Genomic DNA, 23,721 nt, shown 5'->3' on the forward strand with positions numbered 1-23,721 from the left:
GCTGTGAAATCACACTGAATGTGACAGGAAGGTTAAAATCCCGTATGACCTTTGGAAATCTTTGTGTGAACAACTGCAGAAGGAAGAGCAGAAATGCAGGAAAGGTGTTTTGAAATGAACTGAAATGGAGAAGAAGGAAATGTCTTTACTGGCTGCTCCCCTACAGGCCCCTTCCTCACACTGCCTTTGTGTCCAGATGTGGATTTGGATGTCAACAAGAGTAGGACGTCTGATGTTTGGTTCATCGTCTGCTCGGGAGGACTGATTTCCAAGCCTGGTGTCCTCAAGACAGTTACTGTCCAAATGTGCCTAATGGTCAGTGTGAACAAGGAAATATTTTGGAACTAGAGGGCGATGGTCCTCTATATAGGGTTAGACTTGGGTGTCCAGGTTGTGTATATCAAAATCTAGTCTTGATTTGGATTTACTTAGAGTCTGAGGAGAGGTTGAAATCCTATTTTAGCTTTTGTGTGTGTGTGTGTGTGTGTGTGTGTGTGTGTGTGTGTGTGTGTGTGTGTGTGTGCCTGTGCGTATTTGTGGCTACCTTGTGCACGTAACAGTAATTTTTTAATCGGTGGTAATTTTCTGTTTCATATTTGCTTTATGTGTTTCAGCTGAAAAAGACTTTATCATGTATTGTCTTCTTAGAGATATTTATGTACAAACTGATGGCTGCAGCCAAGACTGTAACTGGGAGCCCTGTCACACCCCTACACATCCTAAAGTGGAAGATCAATCCCTCACCACCCAGACCAGATTATTCAGGTGTATTGAGCACTGATCTGTTCTGAGTGGGATCTCCTCCCTGGTTCAGTTTATGTGGACCTGTTGAAGAGTCACACCTGGGAGCTGGGAAGGAGGGAGAATTTTGATAAATTAACCAAAGTCTCTTATTAGACCACTTTAGACAAGCTATATGTGTCACTCATATATTTTTATATGTATATTGAAATACAGGTTTTTGACTGGCAGGTTCATGCTACTTCCAGTAAAAGTCTCAAGTCATCTTCTGTTTTGGGTATTTTGGATGAGTGTTTAGCCTGACGTGTTTTAAATGTGGAGAACTGGAGAGACACGTCTCAGGTACTTTAACTTTGTGGGAAACACTGATTTTACTGCCTTTTACAAGTATGTTGGCAGGTAGTTATTATGGGTCAATTTTTTTAGATGATTTATAATAGTGGAATTTTATGTGTAGTACTACTTTATATAACTGCTGGAAAGGAACTTTAGGGTTTGGTGTTTTTTGATTCAGTTACATTGGTTTTTCTTTTTAAATCAGCATAAGTATAAACTACGGAGCCACATTACACTCATACAAATATTTTAAAGATGTAAATTCTGTGCATGTCTTGTGTGGGTTTCCTTCTGGTGCTCTGGTTTCCTCCCACAGTCCAAACACATGTTGTTCAGGTGGATTGGGGACTCTAAGTCACCCATAGTGTGTGAGTGATAGAGAGAATGTGTTTCACTGGTGTATGGAGGAGTAATTCATTGTAAATACATTGTAAATCTAGCATTGTAAGTCACCTTGGTGAATAAGGTGCATGGGCTGATGACACTACAGTGTTCACTGGAAGTCGCTTTGGAGAAAAGTGTCTGATAAATGAATAAATATAAAAATAAACATATTGAAGAGCCTAATTTTCATGCTGAAACCAGTCTGAAAATTATTGAATTTTCCATGACATGATTCTGTTTGCTTCCATATTAAGTAACTTTAAAACACATAATTACTGTTCAACGATATTTATTTAAAAGTATCACAATGTAGAAAATACATGTTTAGATGGAGAAATTGCAAACCCTGAATGAGGGTGAGATGGGAAATCAAATTAGGATATGGCATCATGACCTGAACGTTAAAAGCTAAAATCAGTTTCTTCAGTCTGTGTAAATGACAGGAGATATGATCAGTGGGGCGGAGTTTGTACCGTTATTGTTCAGAAATGGACTGAAGTACGGATAGAGTTTCTCAGTGAATTTATATCCAGTGAAATTGCAGATATTAAATCTGGTCTCCACATTGTAAAAGGAGACCTGACCCTGCTCATAGTCCACATACACCCCCAACTTCTGGGGCTTCACACTCAGGGGAAGGGGCACAGGGGAGTCAGCGGGAGCCGTATACTCATTTCCATTCCTCAGACAGATAGTCCAGTAACCATTATTGGGACTCAGTTTAATATCTCCCTTCCTGTCTATAGACTCTCTGACCACTCCTAAATCCCAGTCAGTTTTGTGCCTAACCTGCACCTCCCAGTAATGTCTCCCTGAAGAAAACCCCTCTTTTCCCAGGACACAAATAGCACAGTTAAACCTCTCTTTCTTGTAAGGGAGATTCTGCCATGTGTCTCCATATCTCACTTGTTTCCTGTCCTCAGACAGGATGAGTTTAGGATGTGCTGTATCAGGGTCCAGAGTCACATCAACTGTGGAGGACAGAGAGGTAGTCAATGATACTTCAAAATATGACAAAAATGAACACCTTGAAAATGTTATATTATGATGGCAGCAGAGAGCGCGGTGTATGTGTGTGTGTGTGTGTGTGTGTGTCTTTGTGAGACAGTGATCAGAACAAGCCATTAGTGAGAATGAGTGAATTTTAGGGTATAAATATTAATTAATATTAATTCTGATAACAGGTGTTTTGGATGCTCTGTAAGAAATTGTAGTAATTAATATGTTTACCTTTGAGAAAATAGTGTGAGAGCATTTGTTTCAAAAGTTCTTTTGACAATATAATTAATATTAATCAACACATTAATTAAATCAGTCAAAAATGAAGTAAAAAATAATATTTATAATAATTATATATATAATCTGCTCTGGTCACACCAACCTGCTCTCAACACACCTGTTTCTCTTTCAAACGCTGTATAAATAAACTGGTCCAAGATGCAAAGGTTGTGGAGTCACATTTGTGTCTCTTACAGAGAACAACTGCAATGGGGAGAAGAAGCAGAAGAAACTCACCTGCGTATCTTTGTGCCTTCAGAAGTTCTGTAGAGAGAGAAATAAAAATGAGACACATGGAATTAGTGGCACAGCAGATACTGCAGTCGCTCTGGAATTGTCTGTTTCTTTCTTCAAAGACAGGAGCTCTTCTGTTATTTTTTTTAATTTAATCATTTATAGATAAATGTATAATGTCCCTGCCCATTATCTGTGGTCCACCTTCATCTAATATTTTCATATTTTAGCTGATGCCATAACTATTTATAATTTAATAAACTTATAAAGAGAGGTATTTTACTGGACTTTGTCCGATGAAACTTGTACTTTTAACCTTATGACCTTACAAGTCTGTGTTGTTGAGCGCTACACCCCCTGCTGTGTACGATTCCATCACATTACAGGTATTTGTTGAGTTACAACATAAGTGACTTATGACAACTCAGACTAAGAACAGCCATCCCTCCTTTTTTGTGTTATTCTCAAATCTCACACGCAAATAGTTATTATGGTTTGGATCTCAGTCAGTGTTCAGGTGTTTAGCTGCAATTATTGTAACATTACTATTTAACATGAAATATGTGTGAAAACATATAACATGTTGTGATTATATTATATAACATATAATATGTTTCACATATTAGTGAAAACAGATAACAAAGCCCTGTTATATAATATGGCATTTATTACAAGTATGTTTATACCTGTATATCCTTATGGTTTATACAATACAGAAGGAGATTTTCAGCTGACAACAGCGTCATCAGAGCGAAACTGTGGCACGCCCAGGATAGGAGTGAGGGTGATGGTGAAGAATGATTTTACCCCACCTGTTGGTAATAATCAGCCCTATTTTACCCCATCTTCCCAAACAGTAGAGAAGACTGACTCGGGAGTTTCAGACAGATGCCGGACCTGAGAACTTGAGGAAACGCAAGCTCAGATCCCGAAGTCTCGACACCCCGCACCAAGAGCACAAGACGGCACAAACACAAGAGAACACTCCTCCCCTGTTCACAGCTCCCTTTCACTGACATGCTGCACATCTAAGTAAAAAGCCAAATCTTCACCGACTGAACGAGTCCTGCGTGTTCCTGCTACAGAAATCTTTTCATAAGTCTAGAACCACCTGTATTTCACTGATCAAGAACTGTGTGATCATCCATCTATCTGTTCACTGACTAACTTTCATTAACTGCCTGTCTTGGTCTGGCTTGTGGCAGTAGAACTGGGTGCAAAGTTGGGGGTACACACAACATAGACCACCAGTCTACTATAGGATAGGTACACACACACACACACACACACACACACACACACACACACAAAGAACTAAGGTCTGTTTATATTGACCAGTTCACCAATTCATGCAAGAAAAAGTCTATGTTAAGATAAGATGTTCTTGAAGATGTTTTTGTCCAGTTTTGTTTTTAGACAATTTAGATAATTTAGTCATTGTTGTTATTGTTGTTCTTTCAGACCAGTAGCAGTAGTTCATGATCTAGCAGTCACAACATTACAGTTACTTGCGCAGTGATTGGACTTACCATGCTGGTCTTTAAGCTGACCTGTAGATATAAAAGTAAATATTATAATTAGCCAGTGTAAACAGAGATTAATGAAATTATATGTTGAGATCAGTCTCAGAAAAAACTACAACACACAGTTTATACAGTATATACAGGATGTGTGTGAGCTTTTACACTGTATCATAAAATCTTATTCTTACACTTTACACCATGTCTGAAATATTGGGAGGAAAAGATTTTATAGGTTTCATTTTTCAAGTGGGTTTTGTTCATGTCAACAATATAATTTCCAGTGGTATTTATGTTTATGAACCCTGCTGATCACTTGTATCATGAATACAAACCGAATGGTTTTTCTTTAATCCCAACATTTTCTGTTACTATTAAGCATATTTATATTTCTGTGTCATTCTGTACAGAGGGTTTATAGTCTGAAACACTACAGTGGTGTAAATTATTTCATATTTAGCTGATTTCTTTGTCCAAGATGAACTAGAATGTTAGACACTACATTAATCACACTTTGAGCTGATCTATAAAGAAGAGTTTGAACAGAAACACATATTGACCATAAAACAAGGTTTTGGACTGACTGTAATGCTGCAACACAGCCTGTCATTGTCAGTGTCAGAAAAAAATTCCCGTAGAAACTGTTTATACAGATTTTCTTACCATACAGATGTTAACAAAATCTTAATAAGTTAATGTCTAATTGTTGTTTTAAGAAAGACCATTTAAAATGCAAAAAAAAGTCTATGATGTTACTATATTCTTGTTCAGTTTATGCTTTTAGATAATTTAGATAATTTAGTTATTGTTATTGTTGTTCTTTCAGATGAGTAGCAATAGTTCATGATCCAGCAGTCACAACACTACAGTTACTTGCTCAGTGATTGGACTTACCATGCTGGTGTCTGAGCTGACCTGTAGATATAAAAGTAAATATTATAATTAGCCAGTGTAAACAGAGATTAATGAAATTATATGTTGAGATCAGAGGGGGCGCAGTGGTGCAGTGGGTTGGACCAGGTCCTGCTCTCCGGTGGGTCTGGGGTTCGAGTCCCGCTTGGGGTGCCTTGCGATGGACTGGCGTCCTGTCCTGGGTGTGTCCCCTCCCCCTCCGGCCTTACGCCCTGTGTTGCCGGGTAGGCTCCGGTTCCCCGCGACCCCATTTGGGACAAGCGGTTCCGAAAATGTATGTATGCTGAGATCAATCTCAGAAAAAACTACAACACACGGTGTACACAGTATATACAGGATGTGTGTGAGCTTTTACATCATATCATAAAATCTTATTCTTACACTTTACACCATGTCTGAAATATTGGGAGGAAAAGATTTTAATAGGCTCCATTTTTCAAGTGGGTTTTGTTCATGTCAACAATATAATTTCCAGTGGTATTTATGTTTATGAACCCTGCTGATCACCTGTTGTACCATGAATACAAACCGAATGGTTTTTCTCTAAGCCCAATACTTTCTATTACTTGCATAGCAAATTTATATTTCTGTGTTTTCCTATACAGTAGGTTCATATTTCGAAACACTAGAAACACTACAGTGGTGTAAATTATTTCATATTTAGCTCGTTTTTGTCCAAGATGAGTTACATTATTGGAGACACTACATTAATCATACTTTGAGCTGATCTATAAAGATGAGTTTGAACAGAAACACATATTGACCATAAAACACTGTTTTGGATTTACTGTAATGCTGTAACACAGTCTGTAATAATTGATGTCAGAAGAAAATTTCTTCTGAAACTTCATACAGATGTTTTCACCATACAGGTGTTGACTTAACAAGCAAAATTTAACTCATTATTGTTTTAAGAATGTTGTAACAAAATTTTAATAAATGAAAAGATCTAATTCAAATTAACATGTTCTTAAAGATGTTTTTGTCCAGTTTTTGTTTTTAGATGTTATTGTTGTTGTTCTTTCAGACCACTAACAACAGTTTATGATCCAGCAGTGAAAACACTAGTTACTTGCTCAGTGACTGGTTTTATCAATTTCACTGTAAAATATTTAGATTATTATGCTAGAAAATAGATTATAAATGACACATAAAATGTCATGAGAGAAAAGATGAAATCAAATGTCTTTTTTTTTTTTTTTTTTTTTTTTAAGTGAAATCCTGACAAAGAAGGAAACAGATGCTGAATTATACTGACTTCGACATGGTCATTAATACAGGTCATCTGACTCTGGTACCACATTATGCACTGCAGTTCTGTCAGTCATTAAAACCCAGACACATTTTTTCATACAAAGTAGTCATTCACACAAATTAAATGTGTTTTATCAGTTAAAAAGAGGCAAGTGAAATTGTTCTTATTTTGATATTTGTCTTAAAGAAAAGATTTTGCAACATTTTCAAACATCACTTTCATACAATTCTATTACTTACCATGCTGGAGGTCAAGAAGAGCTACCTCCCTGTGGTGACCCCCGGGCAACATCCCTGAGGGCTAAGCACTCTTCAAATTGATCAAACTGGCCTCACTACTACCATGCAAGCAACTTCACAAAAAAGAACCTTGTCGAGAAAACCCTTTCAAGACTTGACCGGCTAATGTTGAAGGACTGATACCTGCCAAACATGACATTATTAAGTATCTGTCATTTTCTCAAGCACTGGATCCTCAAATTTAGTCTTAAAAATTCTATTAAAAATAAATCAAATAAAGTCTCTGTCAGTTAAGGAAACGCTACTGCACCAACTTTTGACGTAATAGAGACCATGATTGAGCTCGGCCGTCTCTCTTAATGAAATAATACATAATATAATTATTGATTAATTATTAATGATAACAGGACATGACACGGGAAGCACTAAAATAAAACCTGACCGGACGTGAAATATTAATGGTTTTAATGTTCATTATTGCAATAAGCAGGTGTATTATAACAGCCCAGGGGGGTGTGGTGACACAGGTTGTTTAGCTGAGTCCTGTTCTGTGGTGGGTCTGGGGTTTGAGTCCTGCTTGGGGTGCCTTGCGATCGGCTGGCGTCCCATCCTGGGTGGGTCCCCTCCACCTCCAGCCTTCCGCTCTGTGTTGCTGGGTTAAGTTCTGGTTCCCCATGACCTTGCTCAGAATAAGTGGTTTCAGACTGTGTGTGTGTGTGTGCTACTGAATACAATGCAGTTGCAATCTTTCATCAAGAAAGACACACCAACTCTGATGATCAGGTGAAGATTCCTGGCTTCAACCTAGTTAAAGCTATACATGAAGAACATCATGGTATACTACCACACTAGCAAGGTCAGATGTACAAATTTCCAACATGATGACTTTGCCAAGAAACAACAATATTCAATGGATAGCTGCATATATCACACACACACACACACACACACACACACACACACACACACACACATTTTCAGAACCACTTGTCCCATACAGGGTCACAGGGAACCAGAGCCTACCCGGCAACACAGGGCGTAAGGGGAAGGGGACACACCAAGGACAGGACGCCAGTCCACTGCAAGGCACCCCAAGGGGGACTCGAACCCCAGACCCACCGGAGAGCAGGACTGTGGTCCAACCCACTGCACCATCACACACCCTCCTCTGCATATATCACACACACATTTTCAGAGCCGCTTGTCCCATATGGGGTCACGGGGAACCGGAGCCAACCCGGCAACACAGGGCGTAAGGCCGGAGGGGGAGGGGACACACCCAGGACGGGACGCCAGTCCGTCACAAGGTACCCCAAGCGGGACTCGAACCCCAGACCTACCGGACAGCAGGACTGTGGTCCAACCCACTGCGCCACCGCATCCCCACGTCTGCATATATCACACACACACACACACACATTTTCAGAACCGCTTGTCCCTTACGGGGTCACGGGGAACCGGAGCCTACCCAGCAACACAGGGCGTAAGGCCGGAGGGGGAAGGGGACACACCCAGGACGGGACGCCAGTCCGTCACAAGGCACCCCAAGCGGGACTCGAACCCCAGACCCACCGGAGAGTAGGACTGCGGTCCAACCCACTGCGCCACCGCACCCCCCTCTGCATATATCAGTGGAGTCAAATTTATGAATGTGTACAAGCCACCAAAAGTGGTTTTTACATCTATTTATGCTGGCGACTTTAATTGTCAACACATCAACTGGGGCTACCACAATAACTCAGCCAACAGAGAAGAACTAGTCAACTGGACATCAAATGCCGACCTCAAACTGCTTTATGACATTGAGCAACCAGCGAGTTTTCACCCAGGAAGATGGAACAGTGGCACAAATCCAGAGCTGGCTTTCGTTACAAAATGTGACAACCCACAAGCCACCAGTCCAACAAGAACTGTGTTGAGTATTTTCCAAGATCACAACATAGGCCATCCAAAAAACAACACCCTGCACTGATTACGCCCACACCAAGCTACCAAGTCAAACGTTGGAATCTGCAGAAAGCCGACTAAAACAACTTTGCCAAGGACACTGAAGAAATTATAAGCAGTCTTGAAGAACCAACTAAAGATAATTAAAATTAATTATGGAATAAATTCACCAAAATTATTATGGAAAAAGCCAAAAAGTTTATATTACAAGTTTATAGTAATTCTGGCAACCAACTGAAGCTTCACCATTACCGTAGGAAAGGCCAGCAGCAAGAAAAGATTCCTGAAAAACGGTGTTCCCCAAGGATCAGTTCTTGCTCCCCTCCTGTTCGACGTATGCTGTTCAATGATATACCAACACAGTGTCCAAGAAGTTCATCTACGCAGACGATATTGCTTTATTAATTGCAGCAAAAAACTTCAGAGAAATAGAAATGACATTAAGTTCTGATTTAAACAAACTGACTACTTTCAAAACTGGAGACTTAAGCTCAATGTCAGTAAGACTATAATGTAGCTGATTCCACCTCACTAATGCCTTAGCAGACTACAAGCTGAAGGTTCCATGCAAAGGGAATGCCATTCCTTCAAACAATCTTCCAAAATACCTTGGAGGAACACAAACACCATTTAGACTAAATGTCAATGGAAGTAAATGCAAGGAACAACTTATTGAGAAGACTAGCTGGCCTCTCATGGGGAGCAGACTTCAAAGTGCTACAAATAACCTCAATAGCACTCATATACTCTGCAGCAAAGTACTGTGCACCAGTATGGGCTAAAAGTGCCCACATTAACAAAGTAGACTGCGCTTTTAACACCACAATGAGAAATGTATCTGGCTGCATCCGCGCCACACCAACAAATTACTTAACTATTGTACAACGTAAGCGGTATACCTCCTCTTGACATCAGGAGAAATGCACAATGCACATCACTAGCAAGACACTCCCTAAACGATAAAAGCTCATTGCCTTACAGTCACCTAATTGCTATTATTATTATTATTATTTGTTACGCAGATTTATCCCAGTGCAATTCTCCAACCCGCCTAGAAGCCAGCTACATCGACACTGCTGGGAGCGCTTCAACCGATTACACGCTGGGCACGGCCGATTTGGGGCACACATGTACAGAATGAGACTAGCAGACAGCCCTGGATGCCCATGCGGAGAGCAGCAATAAATTGCAAACCGTTTGCTGGATCACTGCCCCACGTACATGCCCACACCAGTAGATTTGACAAACATCAACAATACAGATATTAAACTTTGTCTACATGAAGCCAGCTTTATAGCTTAGCTTGACCTATGTTGATAAAGATCTGTTTTTGATCATACGATAGATAAAATAAATAAAACTTACCATGCTGTTCTTTGAGCTGACCTGTAGATGTAACAGTAAATGCTGTAATTAGTCAGTGAGATGAGATGAATGAAATTATGTCATGAGGTCAGTGTAATGAAACACTAAGCCACACGCTGCATATAAATATGTGAGTTTTAACATTTTATCATATTATTTCATTCTTCAGTTTTGGTGGCAAGTGATAAATTATTTAAATTATAAGTGAATATTGTAAGTTCCTTAAAAACTGTGATTCAACAATCAGTTATTATGCAACGAAACTGTGAACACTTAGTATTTGTTCAGTTTGAGCTTAGAAGTCATGGGAAGAATAGTGTTTAAATATTCTTTGGATATGATCCTGAATGCCCAAAATTACAAATAATAAATGATCCTAAACAAGTGACTCTTATAAGTGGCAGAGTGAGTAGTGTCCCCCACAGTGAATGATATACATTATAATGATTGCTGTGAGCTATGACTAAAAAATTACTTTCACATACCTGTCATTCTACGGAGTTTTACAAAACAGTAAAGCAAAACTGTGCATCCAATAATACAAACAGCAGACAGACTGAAGACCACAGCTAAGGTCACCTTCCAGGGATGGGCACGATGGAACATCTCACCTGGAATACAACAAATAATTTCACTGAATTATTACGGATTTGCACCTTCTGGTAATTAAAAACTAAAACAGGCAATTTTATCAGTGCAGAACCTGCAGTCCTAATGTTTTATTTAACTTGAAGAAACAAGTAAATAAGTACCTCAGGTCTTGTCTTTAAAAAAACTAGGGGGGGACTTTCATACAAATGGATCAAGACGCAAATCAGGACGATAAAAAAATGTTTTGATACTGGAACCTGTTAATTATTCACAGTGATTTAAACATGTGTTATGATGAGTGTCTCCATTGAGCTGTTTATACTAAATATGTGTAACTCACCAGGGATGTTAGTTATTGTCTCTTTTGTTTCATTTAACTGTTGCTGTCGAACTCGACAGGTGAACCTGTTTGTCTCTGTCTTGTTAACAATAACACGTCGTCTTACAATGAAGAGGTCCATACTGTCTCTGTGTGTCTCTGTGTGTCCAGCAGGGAGACTGTGTCCTTCACTGTCCATCCAGACCACTTGAGGCTGAGGGTACCAGCCTTTAGATTCACACACCAGACTGATCCCTCCTTCTTTATATCCCTCATTGGAGATCATTGGATGGGTTCCTACAGCTACAGATACAGAAACAGTGTGGCTAAAACAAAAAAAGCTATTAAAATGAATCAAAAATTGATTGAAATTGCGTGAAATATTGTGAAACAGTTAAACAAATCAATAAATACAAAATTCTGATCTCTCACCTTTAATTTGAACATTAATGGAAGAATCATCATACAAATCCTCTGACTGGACAAAACATTTATACTCTCCATTGTCAGATCCTCGCACATTTTTCACTTTCAATGAAATGTTTCCGTTCTTCAGTTCTTCAGGGAAAAGTGATGTCCTTCCCTTGTAGGACAGAACTTGATTCTCATTTCTGTCCTCATGATCCCGGTAAAGATGTACAAGTGGGTCTTCGCTATGAACTCTGAGCCACTCGATACGCAGGTCAACAGCACTGATGTTGGGTTTGAGGTAACAGGGCAGAACTACATCTTCACCAGCTACAGCAACTACAGGATCAGCTGGACCAAGAACCTCAAAGCTCTCTGTGAAGAACAACACACACTGAGAATTTATTCAGTATGGAGCACAGTATAATTGAGATTCTTATCCCAGGAAAATATGTACCCAATGTGGAGACAGTGGTTTGCTGGAGAAGCAGGAGGATCGAACAGAGACACTCAGACCAAATGATCTTCAGCACTGGAAGAAACAGCCATATAGAAACCACCACTTATGAGAACATATACATCTCATCAATGTATTGTACATTCACATTGTGTTGGTCAGCTGATGCTTTTCTCCAATGCAACTTATAATATCACTCCACCTGCAATTATTTTGCTATTTGTGCAACTAGATAGTTTTCCTACAGTAATTTAGTCTAAACACCATACTCAAGGATATTACAAGCAGAAGCAGTGTTTGAACCTGTAACTTCACTATCCCAAAGCAACACTTGCATTTACCACTATATTACAAGCTGCCCCCACTTATTGAATGTTATACAGGGTCAAAAAATGGATCAAATGCACTAAAAACATTTATTGCAGGTAGGCGGTTATCTCAAGCACTCAGTGTGGTAATACAAACAATTACTAATATTTATGCACCTACTTGGACAATAAACCTCGGTGCAGCAAGTGGTAGGTAACAAACTAGGTTTGCATGAGTCGCATGTCTGCAGCTATGTCTCTTTCTCTTAATATAATGCATAAATTGTACTTCTGCTGAGATGTGCGTCGCTTTGGACAAAAGCGTCTGCTAAATGAATAAATGTAAATGTAATACTGAGCAGACTGATTTACTACAGTAACTGTTACACTTTGTGAAGATGCTTTACACTGAAGCTCAGTGTTCTATCAGTCTGGCCGCTAGAATGCTGCCAAGTGTTCTTACCTGATTCTTTCATTATCCTTCATATATTGTGTTTTCCAGGCCACACAGAATCTCACATGAATGTCAGAGTGACACTGAAACACAAGATACATCAGTCAGTGACACAAAGACATTTTACTTTCAGGTCTCAAAACAGAATTGGTACCATATTTTGTGTTTGTCTGGAGTTACTCTTGTTAGGGGTATTACCTCCTGACAGAAGAGCAAAACTTTACTTTATTCTCGCTGTTTCCTCCTCTTACCTATTATTATGTAAATTAAGTTCATGTTCAAGCTCAAGTAATTTTTATTGTCATTCCTCTATACAGCTTGTGTACAGTGGAACGAAATGTCATTTCTTCGGAGACCATGGTGCAACACAGAACATAGTACAATAAATAAATAAATAAATAAATACACAGAACAGGATGCGGGTATGGCTACAGGTGCTCCTCTACTTACGATGGTTGGACTTACAACTTTTCAAAGTTACGATGGTATAATAGCAATACGCATTTGGTAGAATCAATACTTCAGATTTTGAATTTCAACCTGTTCCTGCGCTTGCGGTATGTGGTGCGATGCCCTCTCCTGATGGTGGGTGATGGCAGTGAGCCGCAGCATCCACTCAACCACGCTCGCAGTCGCTGTATCGATCATGCGAACGAGCGTAAACAACCAATACTGTATTCAAACCATTTTTTATTTTGTGTTTTCGCATTCCATCACATCTACTAAACGCCCATGTGTGTCTCCTGCTTAAATTTGCCCAGCTCTATGGTAAGTGTTCTGAGCACGTTGAAGGTATGGTAGGCTAGGCTACGTTCGGGACGCCACGTGTGGCACTGTTTCTTTTCGACTTATGATTTTTCCACTTACGATGGGCTTATCAGAATATAACCCCATCGTAAGTCGAGGAGCATTTGTGTATGATATAAAGTATTAATAAACGCTGTTTTATGGAGACTTGTGTTTTCATCATGTCCGCAATCCGCACCCACAGCTGCTCTCCTTACTGTGTTTTTACTCCACCTCTGTGGTACATATTTCAGTTCCCAGAAATACCACTTACGAAGTATAAAATCTGCTAAGCGGTGTGTAGTTATTCATGGAAATATTTTAAGAGAATATAAACTTTATTTCTAAGTGTAATTAATGAAATTAAACAGTGGTTCATTTACACAGACAGAGAGAAACAAACCTGCTCGTGTCACTCGGTGGTCCGTTATTTTGGCAAGTTTTACTTTCACTTTCAAAAATACTGACGAACAGAAGAGCAAGCTTAAGTCAAATATTGAAATATTGCTAAATAGAAGTGAAATTGTGGAATATGACAGAAAACTGAAAAGTAACAAGCTCTAATCAGTGTGACTGCAGTTCCTATAATAAATATATAATGTATCGAAAGATAAAATTGCGGGACTTTGGGGGAAAAATTGTGTTACGATTGTGAGACAACAAAGAGAATTTGATCATTGACTTTATTACCGAATCCGATGAGCAGTTTATTGGAAATATGATTTATTGTAGAAAAGAGCCATTTGTCAATGATGAGGACACGGATTTACAGTGAGGAGCGGCAGCAGAACCCAGAGCTCATGTCTCCTGGAGCTGGAAGAGAAAGAACTTCAGTCTTGACCTCGTCCTGTGTCTCATTCTCTGTGTTTTCTGGCCAAGAAGGTGTCTCCATGGTACACGTCTCACATCTTTGTCTTCAGGTGGACTTACACTCTTCTTATTTGCAGTTGGGAAAGAAAGTTTACTGGTTCAGTGTTTCAAAACTCTTCACAAAGTTTAACACAAACAGCCTCTATGTGGAACAAACTATGAATGTTGTTTTCATTATTATACACAAAATAAATATGTGAAGTTTTCAAAAAATTTAGTTCTTACTGAAGCTCTGCTCCATTTAGTTATTTGGCTGGTAGCAAAGTGATTAGAGCTGTTACCTTTGGACCTGAAAGTTGCAGGTTTGACCGCTGTCTCTGGCCATAATACCTTTTAGTAAGGAACTTACCCTAAAATTGCTCTTGTAAAAATTTCCAGCTGTGTCAATGGGTAAACAACTGTAAGGTTGTACTAACTGTAACCTTAACATTGGAAGTTGCTTTAGAGAAAAGTATCAAATAAATAAAGCTCATGCTTTTTCTCTCTCACCTTTCTAAGTAACTTACAATGTTAGGCTGCTTTCAGTTACGTATTTACCTGGTTATACAGCTGGGGAATTTAAGGCATCTGCATCTGAGACCTACAGACATTACTTAAAAACTTAAAGGAATTGGTGAAGTCCATGTGCATTTAAACAAACACTCGGTTGTACTCCCTTTATATGTGTCAAATGTATTTACCTATCACTTGCTGGTAGAAAACAGTTAAGAAAAAAGTAAACCAGTGAAATTACGACACTCCACTCAGGTAGATTAGATGCTGTGTTACAGAAAGACGCTCCAGTCTTTTTGAAGGAATTAGGGGAAATGAAAAAGATGAAAGCAGTCATGTCCCTCAAGCCTGAACAGAAGCCAAAGTTTTGTACATTGACTGGCACTGCTTTTTTGAGCTCAAGGAGAGGATGGCACCTCTGTCCAGTTCCATTGCCAGTGGATTTGTCTATTATTGGCTTCATGATCATACATGACTTTCCTCCTCTTTCTCAAAGCTGGTGCTGTCTCTGCATCATTATTGAACTTTTCCTGAGTTTTTGATTTTTCTAGAACTTTCACATTCCACCAACTTTTTTTTATATTCCATTTTCTTGACCTTTTCAGTTCCTTTACACACACACATTATATGGCCTGTTTTCCTACAATAATTACAATTATCTTGGTACCAGCACTCACTGTCACTGTAGTTACTTTTACCAGAATGGCATTTCTTTAATGCCTTGTGTTGCCTCAATTCTTTGTGGCATGGATTCCACAAGATGTTGGAAACATTCGTTTGATATTCTGGTCCATGTTGCACCACGCAATTTCTGCTATACCACATCCCAAAGGTGTTCTATTTAATTCAAAGCCGGTGACTGGGAAGGCCACTGAAGAACACTGAACTCATTGTCATGTTCGTGAAACCAGTTTGAGATAATTTACTTGCTGGAAGTAGCTATTAGAAGATGGGTAAATTGTGGCCATAAAGGGATGCACATGGTCAGCAAAAGATTCATTCAGATAAGCTGTGGCATTCAAGCAATAACTTATTGGTATTAACTGGCCCAAAGCGTGCCAAGAAAACATTCCCCACACCATTACACCACCACCACTGGCCTGGATTGTTGACACAAGTGAGGTTGGGTCCATGGATTCATGTTGCTGACGCCGAATTCTGACCCTACCATCTGTGTGCCTCAGCAGAAATCGAGATCCATCAGACCAAGCTACATTTTTCCAGTCTTCAGTTTCAACTTCAGTTTCGGTGAGCCTGTGCCCACTGCAGTTCTTGGCTGACAGGAGTGGAAGCTGGATGTGGTCTTCTGCTGTTGTAGCCCATCCAACTCAAGGTTTGACATTTTGTGGATTCTGAGATGCATTTCTGCTCATCACAGTTCTAAAGAGTGGTTATCTGTGTTACCATAAGCTTTCTGTCAGTTTGAACCAGTCTGGCCATTCTTTCCTGACCTCTCTCATCAACAAGGTGTTTCTATCCATAAAACTGCTGCTTACTGGATGTTTTTTGTTTTTCACACCATTCTAAGTAAACTCTACAGACTGTTGGGCATGAAAATCCCAGGAGATCAACAGTTACAGAAATACTCCAACCAGCCCAGCTGGCATCAGCAATAACGCCATGGTCAAAACCACTGAGATCACAATTTTTCCTCTTTCTGGTGTTGGATATGAACATTAACTGAAGCTCTTGATCTGTATCCACAAGATTTTATGTATTGCGCTGCTGCCACATGACTGGCTGCATAGATAATTGCATGAATAAGCAGGTGTAATAAGGTTCCCACCTTAGTGTTTCAGTAACATTCAATGGATACACCAATAAGCAAAAGCTTGGTGCACTTAGTATCTGTGAATATTATGCTGGACACATAAAGAAGTTCATTGGCTATATCATAAATTACATTACTGTGGACCATAGCAACAAATGTGAGTACTGCACTTCTTAGCCACAGTCTAGTGGTATTGTTGAGTCTTTTACAGTAATCTTACACAGAACAATTGTACCAGTTGACCTCTAAGAGCTGGTTTGTTACTCAAATTCACACAGGAATCATATCATTCATGATTTACAGAATATTTTTGACTATCAATCCAATGAAAAATAAGAGGAAAACCAAATATATAAATAACTGAAAAAGGGAACAGAAAACCAGTGATGATCCCAAAATCCTGAGTATGTAAAACTTCGTAAACCTTCATGTAGTAAAGTACATGAATGTGTATTTTTACAAACACATGTACTATATATGTATGTTCTAAATAATGTACTCATGATCACAATCACGAAAAGTCACATTTTGCAGCACAGCTTGTTTTATTAAAAATGTATTTCTTATGTACAAAAAAAGTCATTGAACGTGACACTTTTGTGTTCCGCTCCATGCCATGAATCAGTGGATCAGTCCAACTGGTCTTTGAGCAGGTCCACACCTGGCTTGAGATAGGTTGTCTACAGATAGAGTCTACATGTTCTTGGGTTTGGAGATGACCCCATCAGGGTAGCGCTTTTTAAAACGCGCAACCACCTCCGGGTCCAATAGATGGATTCCATCAAGTTGATTTCCTAGGGTCACCCTGGGGTAAAGGAACCAAGAGTTCACAGATTAGAATGAGGCACACAGACTTCGATGAGCCAACACATGTACACATGAAAGGAAGCCGGAACACCCTGGAGGAAAACCACACGGACATGGGGAGAATATGCACACTTCACACAGAGTGAGCTGAAGTAAAATCTATAACTGAACAATCCACACACTGTGAGGCAACAGGGCTACCCACTGCACCACCATGCTGTACCACAGTGCAAAAACATGAGCTTCACTTTAGCTGGTGGCTCTAAATTGCCCATAGTGTGTGCATGAGTGGCTACTCAGCAATGGACTGGCATCCCATCCATTTCCTGGCAGCCATGATTCTGGGATAGGCACCAGACCACTGAAACCCTCTCCCTGAAAAGCAAAAGACCACCTGACTGATGTACACTAGTTCCTCACCAGTTGGGCTGCAGGTTGTGAGGGCGGCCAAACAGCTCAATCTTCCTTGTTCCCGGGGAGAGGCGCTCAATCATCCCATAAATCTCATCTGGCTTGTGGCTAGTGGAACGCACCTGGGAGGGATGGTGAGGCAACTGAAGTTATGGCTCTCCTTCTGATTACTGCTTTTTATACATCACTGCTTGCTTCTTTCTTTGTAAAAATTATATGTCAGATTGAAATGAAATCTTGGATTAGAAACTAACTTAGTGATGAAAAGTGAGTTACATATATAATTGACATTATAAATCTTACAAAAGCACAGTGTGCCTGGAACAAATTAACTACAATTCATTAGACTCCTTACAAAAGACTAATTAAATATCAAATATTCCAAGCATAAACATGACCCCTGACCTCTGCCACTATTACATCACAGTCAAGCCCTCTGTTGAAACCTTGAGGGTTCCCCTTGACTCCCACCTGGGAAGGAAAAAATAAAGCTGGTCACAGCACTCAGTGAGATACAGCCTTTATAAACAACACAGGTATGAGTACTTGTTCTATCCTGTCGCCGAACACAAACATGGAACAAAGTGCTCAATCAGAACACAAAAAAGTACAATAAAACCTGAACAACAGGTATTATGAGCAGTGCTAGCCAAGTGAGAGCTGCCCGTTCAATGAAATTCCTGGTATGGGGATGAACTTGTCCTAGTTTCTCTTTCTCTCTCTCTAACACACACAGACACACACGCACGCACCAGGCAGTGCTCCTTGCCGTGATTGAGCCAGTGCCCAGTTCTCCCAGTACGAATTATTCTTTGCAGCTGATTTGTTTTCACCCAGATTATCTCATCAACACGCTCATATCTGAAAACGAGGAGGAGCAGTAGAGACAGTATTTCATTATTTAAAATAAAAAAAAAAAAACACATGTATGCATGTGTAAAGACTACATTCAAAGTGCATATATCCAAAAAATTCTACACATTCAGGAACTCCCTGATGTGAATGTAGAAACTCTTACCCCCACAAGCTGAGGCACTCCCTTCCCAGCTCCATAGCTCTGAGACAGAAAAAATACACAATTTGCAGTCCAGGATTTAGTCACTGTTATGCCTTCAGTTGACCATGGATCTCATGCTGGACACAAATACATGACAACTACCTGAATCTGAAGTTCACAGATATTTTTATTTCATTATTGGACAGCTTTATAATATCAGTGTTACACCATTACACAACTGAATATTTATTCGAATAGCTAAAATTAAGTACATACCTGCCAGTCACCCACAGGAAAAGGAATCCATCATCTTGTAGGATTGGAATGTTGAGCTTCCTCATCTCGTCGTCAGTCAGAGTCCCGTAGGGCAGCTCCATGTGAATGTCCCACGGGGGATCAGCCATCACCACTGCAAACTTCCCTAGGATGGACACGTCCAAGTAGCGGATATCGCAGCAGATCCACTGAAAGACAAAAGTATTACAGGTCATCCATCAGTTTACAGCTGGATGCTTCACAGATCAGAGTTTTTCTGCCGATGTTACGTGGAAGTCTAATTCAGTGGCCCATGCTTTTACCATGGCTCTAAAATTTGAAATTTGCCTTTAACTTAAGAATACATGTATCTAAGAAAAATGTACTTGGGTATACAACCATTTCAATTCCTCCTTTTATTGTACAGATCAAACTTGTCACAGTATACAGGGTGAGATATGAACAGAAAACGCTGATTTTGTGGCTTTGAGATCACGCAGGTATCAGCAATCACCTTATTTATGCTGCATTGTACAGAAACTCACATTTTCGTTAAAACCTTATAAACCACTGGAAAGAATAAATTCCAAAAGAGGTATTACAAATAAATTATCAAAAATGAGAAACACAGTGGGTACACTTGTAAATTTAACTGGGAACAAGAGTTGGTTAATTACTCAAAAAGTTCACAATGCAAATGTGTCATTAAGCTCATAATCAGTTCCAAATGTAGTTACTTATGTAACGTGCACCAGCAAAAACTGTTTTTGACCTAATCGACTGATTTGGTACAGTAGCTCTAGTCACGAAAAATGTGAAAAATTTCTCAAAAAAGTTTGTTACTTCAAAGTTCGTAAGTAGAGGATCCACTATAACATTACATATTAACTATATTTATGACATTTTTAATCAACTCCCTCACCTGTGAAGGAAACAGTTTGCCCACGTTACTGTCTGCATCCCCAGAGTGCAGTCCCAGCTCAGTGGCGCCCGCCTGTGGCCCCAAGGGGCCCGTCTCCACCTCCGGTGGGCAGTCTATTTCATAGTGGACGTACTTGCAGGTATCCATGTGGAAGCAGGTGTTGAGGAAGGAACAATCACCCAGACTCTCATCGGTGTGCTTGTTGATGATGCGCCTGCAGTGAGACCACATAATGAACATCAGCACATACAGAAGTACATTATGAGCACATCAGCAACAGGAAACCCAAATTAACAGACTAATGACAGGTCACAAAGATCCCATGATATACGATTATCTAGAGAAAATGCAATACAGGTATTGCACTGAGTATTAGTTCCCTGTACCTGTTTCATCAGGAGGGACAAACAAACCAACCCAAGAGAGCCACCTATCACACAACTGAGCCATTAATGCAGTTCTAAAAACTGACCGGAAATGCAATTTTGTGCACGGCTGGGGAGTGTCTCCGGAGCGAACGCACTCCTCCTTGGTTCCATGATCACAGAACTCTTGGACCTGGGCTCGCCCACGGGAGCGGAACTTCTCAACTATGGACTGCTCCTTGGCTGAGCTCATGTTCAACAGCTCCAGGATCTCCCTGCTCACCTGTAATGTAGGAGAGAGAACAATTTCACAATCGGCGTTCCTCAATTACAGCAGCAAAACGTGCTCAGAGAGAATAAAGACTCGGGGGGGGGGAGGGGAATCAGGGAGCTTTCTCCACACATATAATGGGGACACAACACAGTGAACTGGAGGTTGTGGACAACATGCATTTTTATTTTCATTCAGTTTAAACATACCAGGGGCATCCTGTCTCATGTCTGCAGTATAAAGGAACACTGAGACAGCGCACTCTATAGGCTATTGATGAAAAGAGAATATGTCACAGAGTAATTTTTCAGTTGATTTTAGCTTTATGGGATGTTAACAGTGAATTTACTGTTAATTAACAGTAAATTGTTTTACATTTAATTTTAATTTACATTATGAGAAAATTGTTTTACATTTATTAATTTAGCTGAGGATTTTCTCCAAAGTGACTAGTTGTACCATCTGCTACTTACTCATTTATACAGCTGGGAATGTTTTACTGAAACAGTTTAGGGTAAGTACCTTACTGAAGGGTAAAACATTCCCAGCTGTAGGTGGGACTCGAACCTGTGACCTTCACCTCCAAAGGCAGCAGCACTAACACTATCAGCTACCGCCCTGTACGTAACCTGTGTGTAAGTTTAATGATTAAGGTTTATTGCCAACCTTTTGCTCACTGTGACGTACTTGGTGAACTTATGAACAATTGCCGGTTACACACAAAGAATTCCTAACTGGAAGAGATATAACTGGACAGGGAAAAGTGGTAGAGAACCTGGTTCAGCCTGCTAACAACTGAAGCTTGGGAGAAAGTTCAACTTTCCAGGCACAAGGTCAAAGCAACGCTGGAATGGCTCAAAGCCCTCATTTCAGTCCTATCAATAATCTGTGACAATATTTGAAAGCTGCCGCCGACAAGCATCATCCAACCAACCACACCTGCCTGGAACAATGGAACCAAATCACTCCAGAAGAGTGTACACAGGTGGTCCATAATTACATCAAAAGACAGAACTGCTATTGCTGGAAAAAATGACAGTGATTGTAAATATTTTTGAGTGTCAGCATTTTGAAATTTTCAGTTCATTGTACAATTTGCAATTGAGTAAAATTAGAGAACTAGTTAAGGGTCTGAATACTTTTGCAAGACACTTGTTCTACCCACTGGAACAAAAAAAAAAAATCTCCCCACTCTCTGTTTGCTTTGCTGTCCTCCTTCCCTTTCAATACCTTCTTACTCTGCTGTTCCTTAGTGGACTGCTGGTTCAGGAGAAACTCAATTTCCATGTCCAGGTGTGATGTCTGTCCTTTACTCATCCTGCCTTTTTTCTCTGTCCCACCTCCTCCACCAGCTTTCCAATCAGAAGGGCCTCCAAGCTGGGATGAGGAGGCGGCAGCCAGTGAAATGGAGGAGGGCGTAGAGGGCGAGGAAGAGGTCTGTATAGATGGGGATGAGCCCGACGCTCGTTTGTGGTGGGCCTGGTCCTCAGCTTTCCTCTTAACTCCAGTCCTCTGAGCTGGAGCTCCGCCTCCAATCATGGCCCAGATTTTGGTGTGGTCCACAGAGGTGACAAGGGTGGAGGAGGGGATGGAAGAAGAAGAGGTAGAGGGAACGAGTGACGGCTGGCGAACTTCGATCAGCTCCTGGGCGGAGAACTTGAGCAGCAGGCTATGAATGCAGCTGTGAGAAACCGGGGCATCAGACTGATGGGGAACAAGAAAGATGGATGGAAATGAAGTGGAAGAGCAACAGGAAGAGAGACAAATGTTGAATGCAAAAAGATACAAAAACTACTCTCTCTAATGTGACTGATCTCATATTGTACATCCAACCACCCCTCAATCTCTCACACACACACTCACAGTGCTGAGCTGGCTTGTGATGGTGATCGAATCAGTAGGCAGTGAAAGGCTCAGCTCAGACAAGTAGCCCAGGAGCCTCCTTTCCAGTTCGGGATCAGGGGGTCGCTCTGCCTGGGCGGGGGTTTGCAGGGCTGGCCCTGGACTGTCGCTGCGTGCCGCACCCCCCTCAGCTACCCCAACCTCTGCAGGTACACGGAAAAAGAATGGTGACTCCAGAGCAGCCCTAATGACATTTAAAGTATATTTACTCCACTGAAAAGGGTTAGTTTCTCCCACCCTACAAACACCACTTTGGTATCGAAGCACAACGGATCCAGCAGGTGGCACAGTGGTTGGATCACAGGTCCTTCGAAATTGGGTTCATGTATCACCTTCAGTTGTAGTACCCTTGATCAAGCCACTTGCAAAAATTATGCAGATGTATATGGGTACAATAATTTATAGTAGTATGCAAAAACTTTGCAGTGCGGGATCTGGTACCTGAGACCAGCTGTGTGGGGTCTTTGCGTCTCCGCTGTAGTCTTTCCCGCAGGGAGTCCAGCTGCTTCTTGTGCGCCTGTATGTTGCTCCATGTGTCCGACATGCCGGCCACACACACACACACACACACACACACACACACACACACACACACACACACACACACACACACACACACACACACAGTCTCTGTGCGACTCCCTGCTGCCTCCGCCGGTTCACTGACTCACACAGGCTGCTGCACGCGCACAGCACAACCCAACCAAGCTTCTCCTCTTGCTCCGTACTGGGAGAACACCTGAATGCATGCAGGTAAAATTTAACCAAGTTCAGTTGTATATTTTATCCTGCTTTGAACTTTGTTCTGGTCTCAACACTACCGAGGGTGCAGAAAAATGATAGAGAAGTCAGAAGTCTAGCGAGGGATGTCTCGAGCCCGGCGTTTTGTCTTGAAAAGTCTCACTTCCGGTTCCGGTTCAGCTCCGAGCAATGGCTTTTTTTTCCTTTTTATTGCTCTAAATGTTATGTGATAATTCTGACAGATTGTATCTTTATCAGAATATGTATATTGAGACTTTGGTATGATAAATACACTCAACGGATTTGTTGACATTTTTGCAATTTCGTTGAAGTTATGTTTTGTTGGCCGCATTAAAAAATCTTGATTGTTTACTTTAGTATAT

At 40.5% G+C, this 23,721-nt stretch overlaps 2 protein-coding genes across 2 annotated transcripts; both read right to left on the minus strand.

Moving 5' to 3' along the window:
* Window positions 1-1,884: 1,884 nt before the first annotated feature.
* LOC114911915 (erythroid membrane-associated protein-like) lies at window positions 1,885-11,896 on the minus strand (the record flags this gene model as incomplete). Its single annotated transcript, XM_029256412.1, has 4 exons — window positions 1,885-2,432; window positions 2,977-2,998; window positions 11,249-11,424; window positions 11,554-11,896. Coding segments are annotated over 4 exons (1,089 nt in total), but the record flags the coding sequence as incomplete, so codon positions are not given.
* A 5,307-nt stretch (window positions 11,897-17,203) lies between these two features.
* LOC114911834 (N6-adenosine-methyltransferase subunit METTL3) lies at window positions 17,204-23,491 on the minus strand. The gene is made up of 11 exons (XM_029255972.1): window positions 23,039-23,491; window positions 22,559-22,740; window positions 21,926-22,399; window positions 20,532-20,707; window positions 20,060-20,273; window positions 19,159-19,346; window positions 18,904-18,942; window positions 18,638-18,746; window positions 18,291-18,356; window positions 17,895-18,007; window positions 17,204-17,472 (listed from the first exon to the last, which is right to left on the minus strand). The coding sequence occupies exons 1-11, from the start codon at window positions 23,139-23,141 to the stop codon at window positions 17,361-17,363; spliced, it is 1,776 nt and encodes a 591-aa protein (XP_029111805.1). The 5' UTR covers window positions 23,142-23,491; the 3' UTR covers window positions 17,204-17,360.
* Between the last annotated feature and the right edge of the window lie 230 nt (window positions 23,492-23,721).

The sequence above is a fragment of the Scleropages formosus genome, chromosome 11, assembly GCF_900964775.1.
Source record: "Scleropages formosus chromosome 11, fSclFor1.1, whole genome shotgun sequence".
Classification (NCBI taxonomy): Eukaryota; Metazoa; Chordata; class Actinopteri; order Osteoglossiformes; family Osteoglossidae; genus Scleropages; species Scleropages formosus.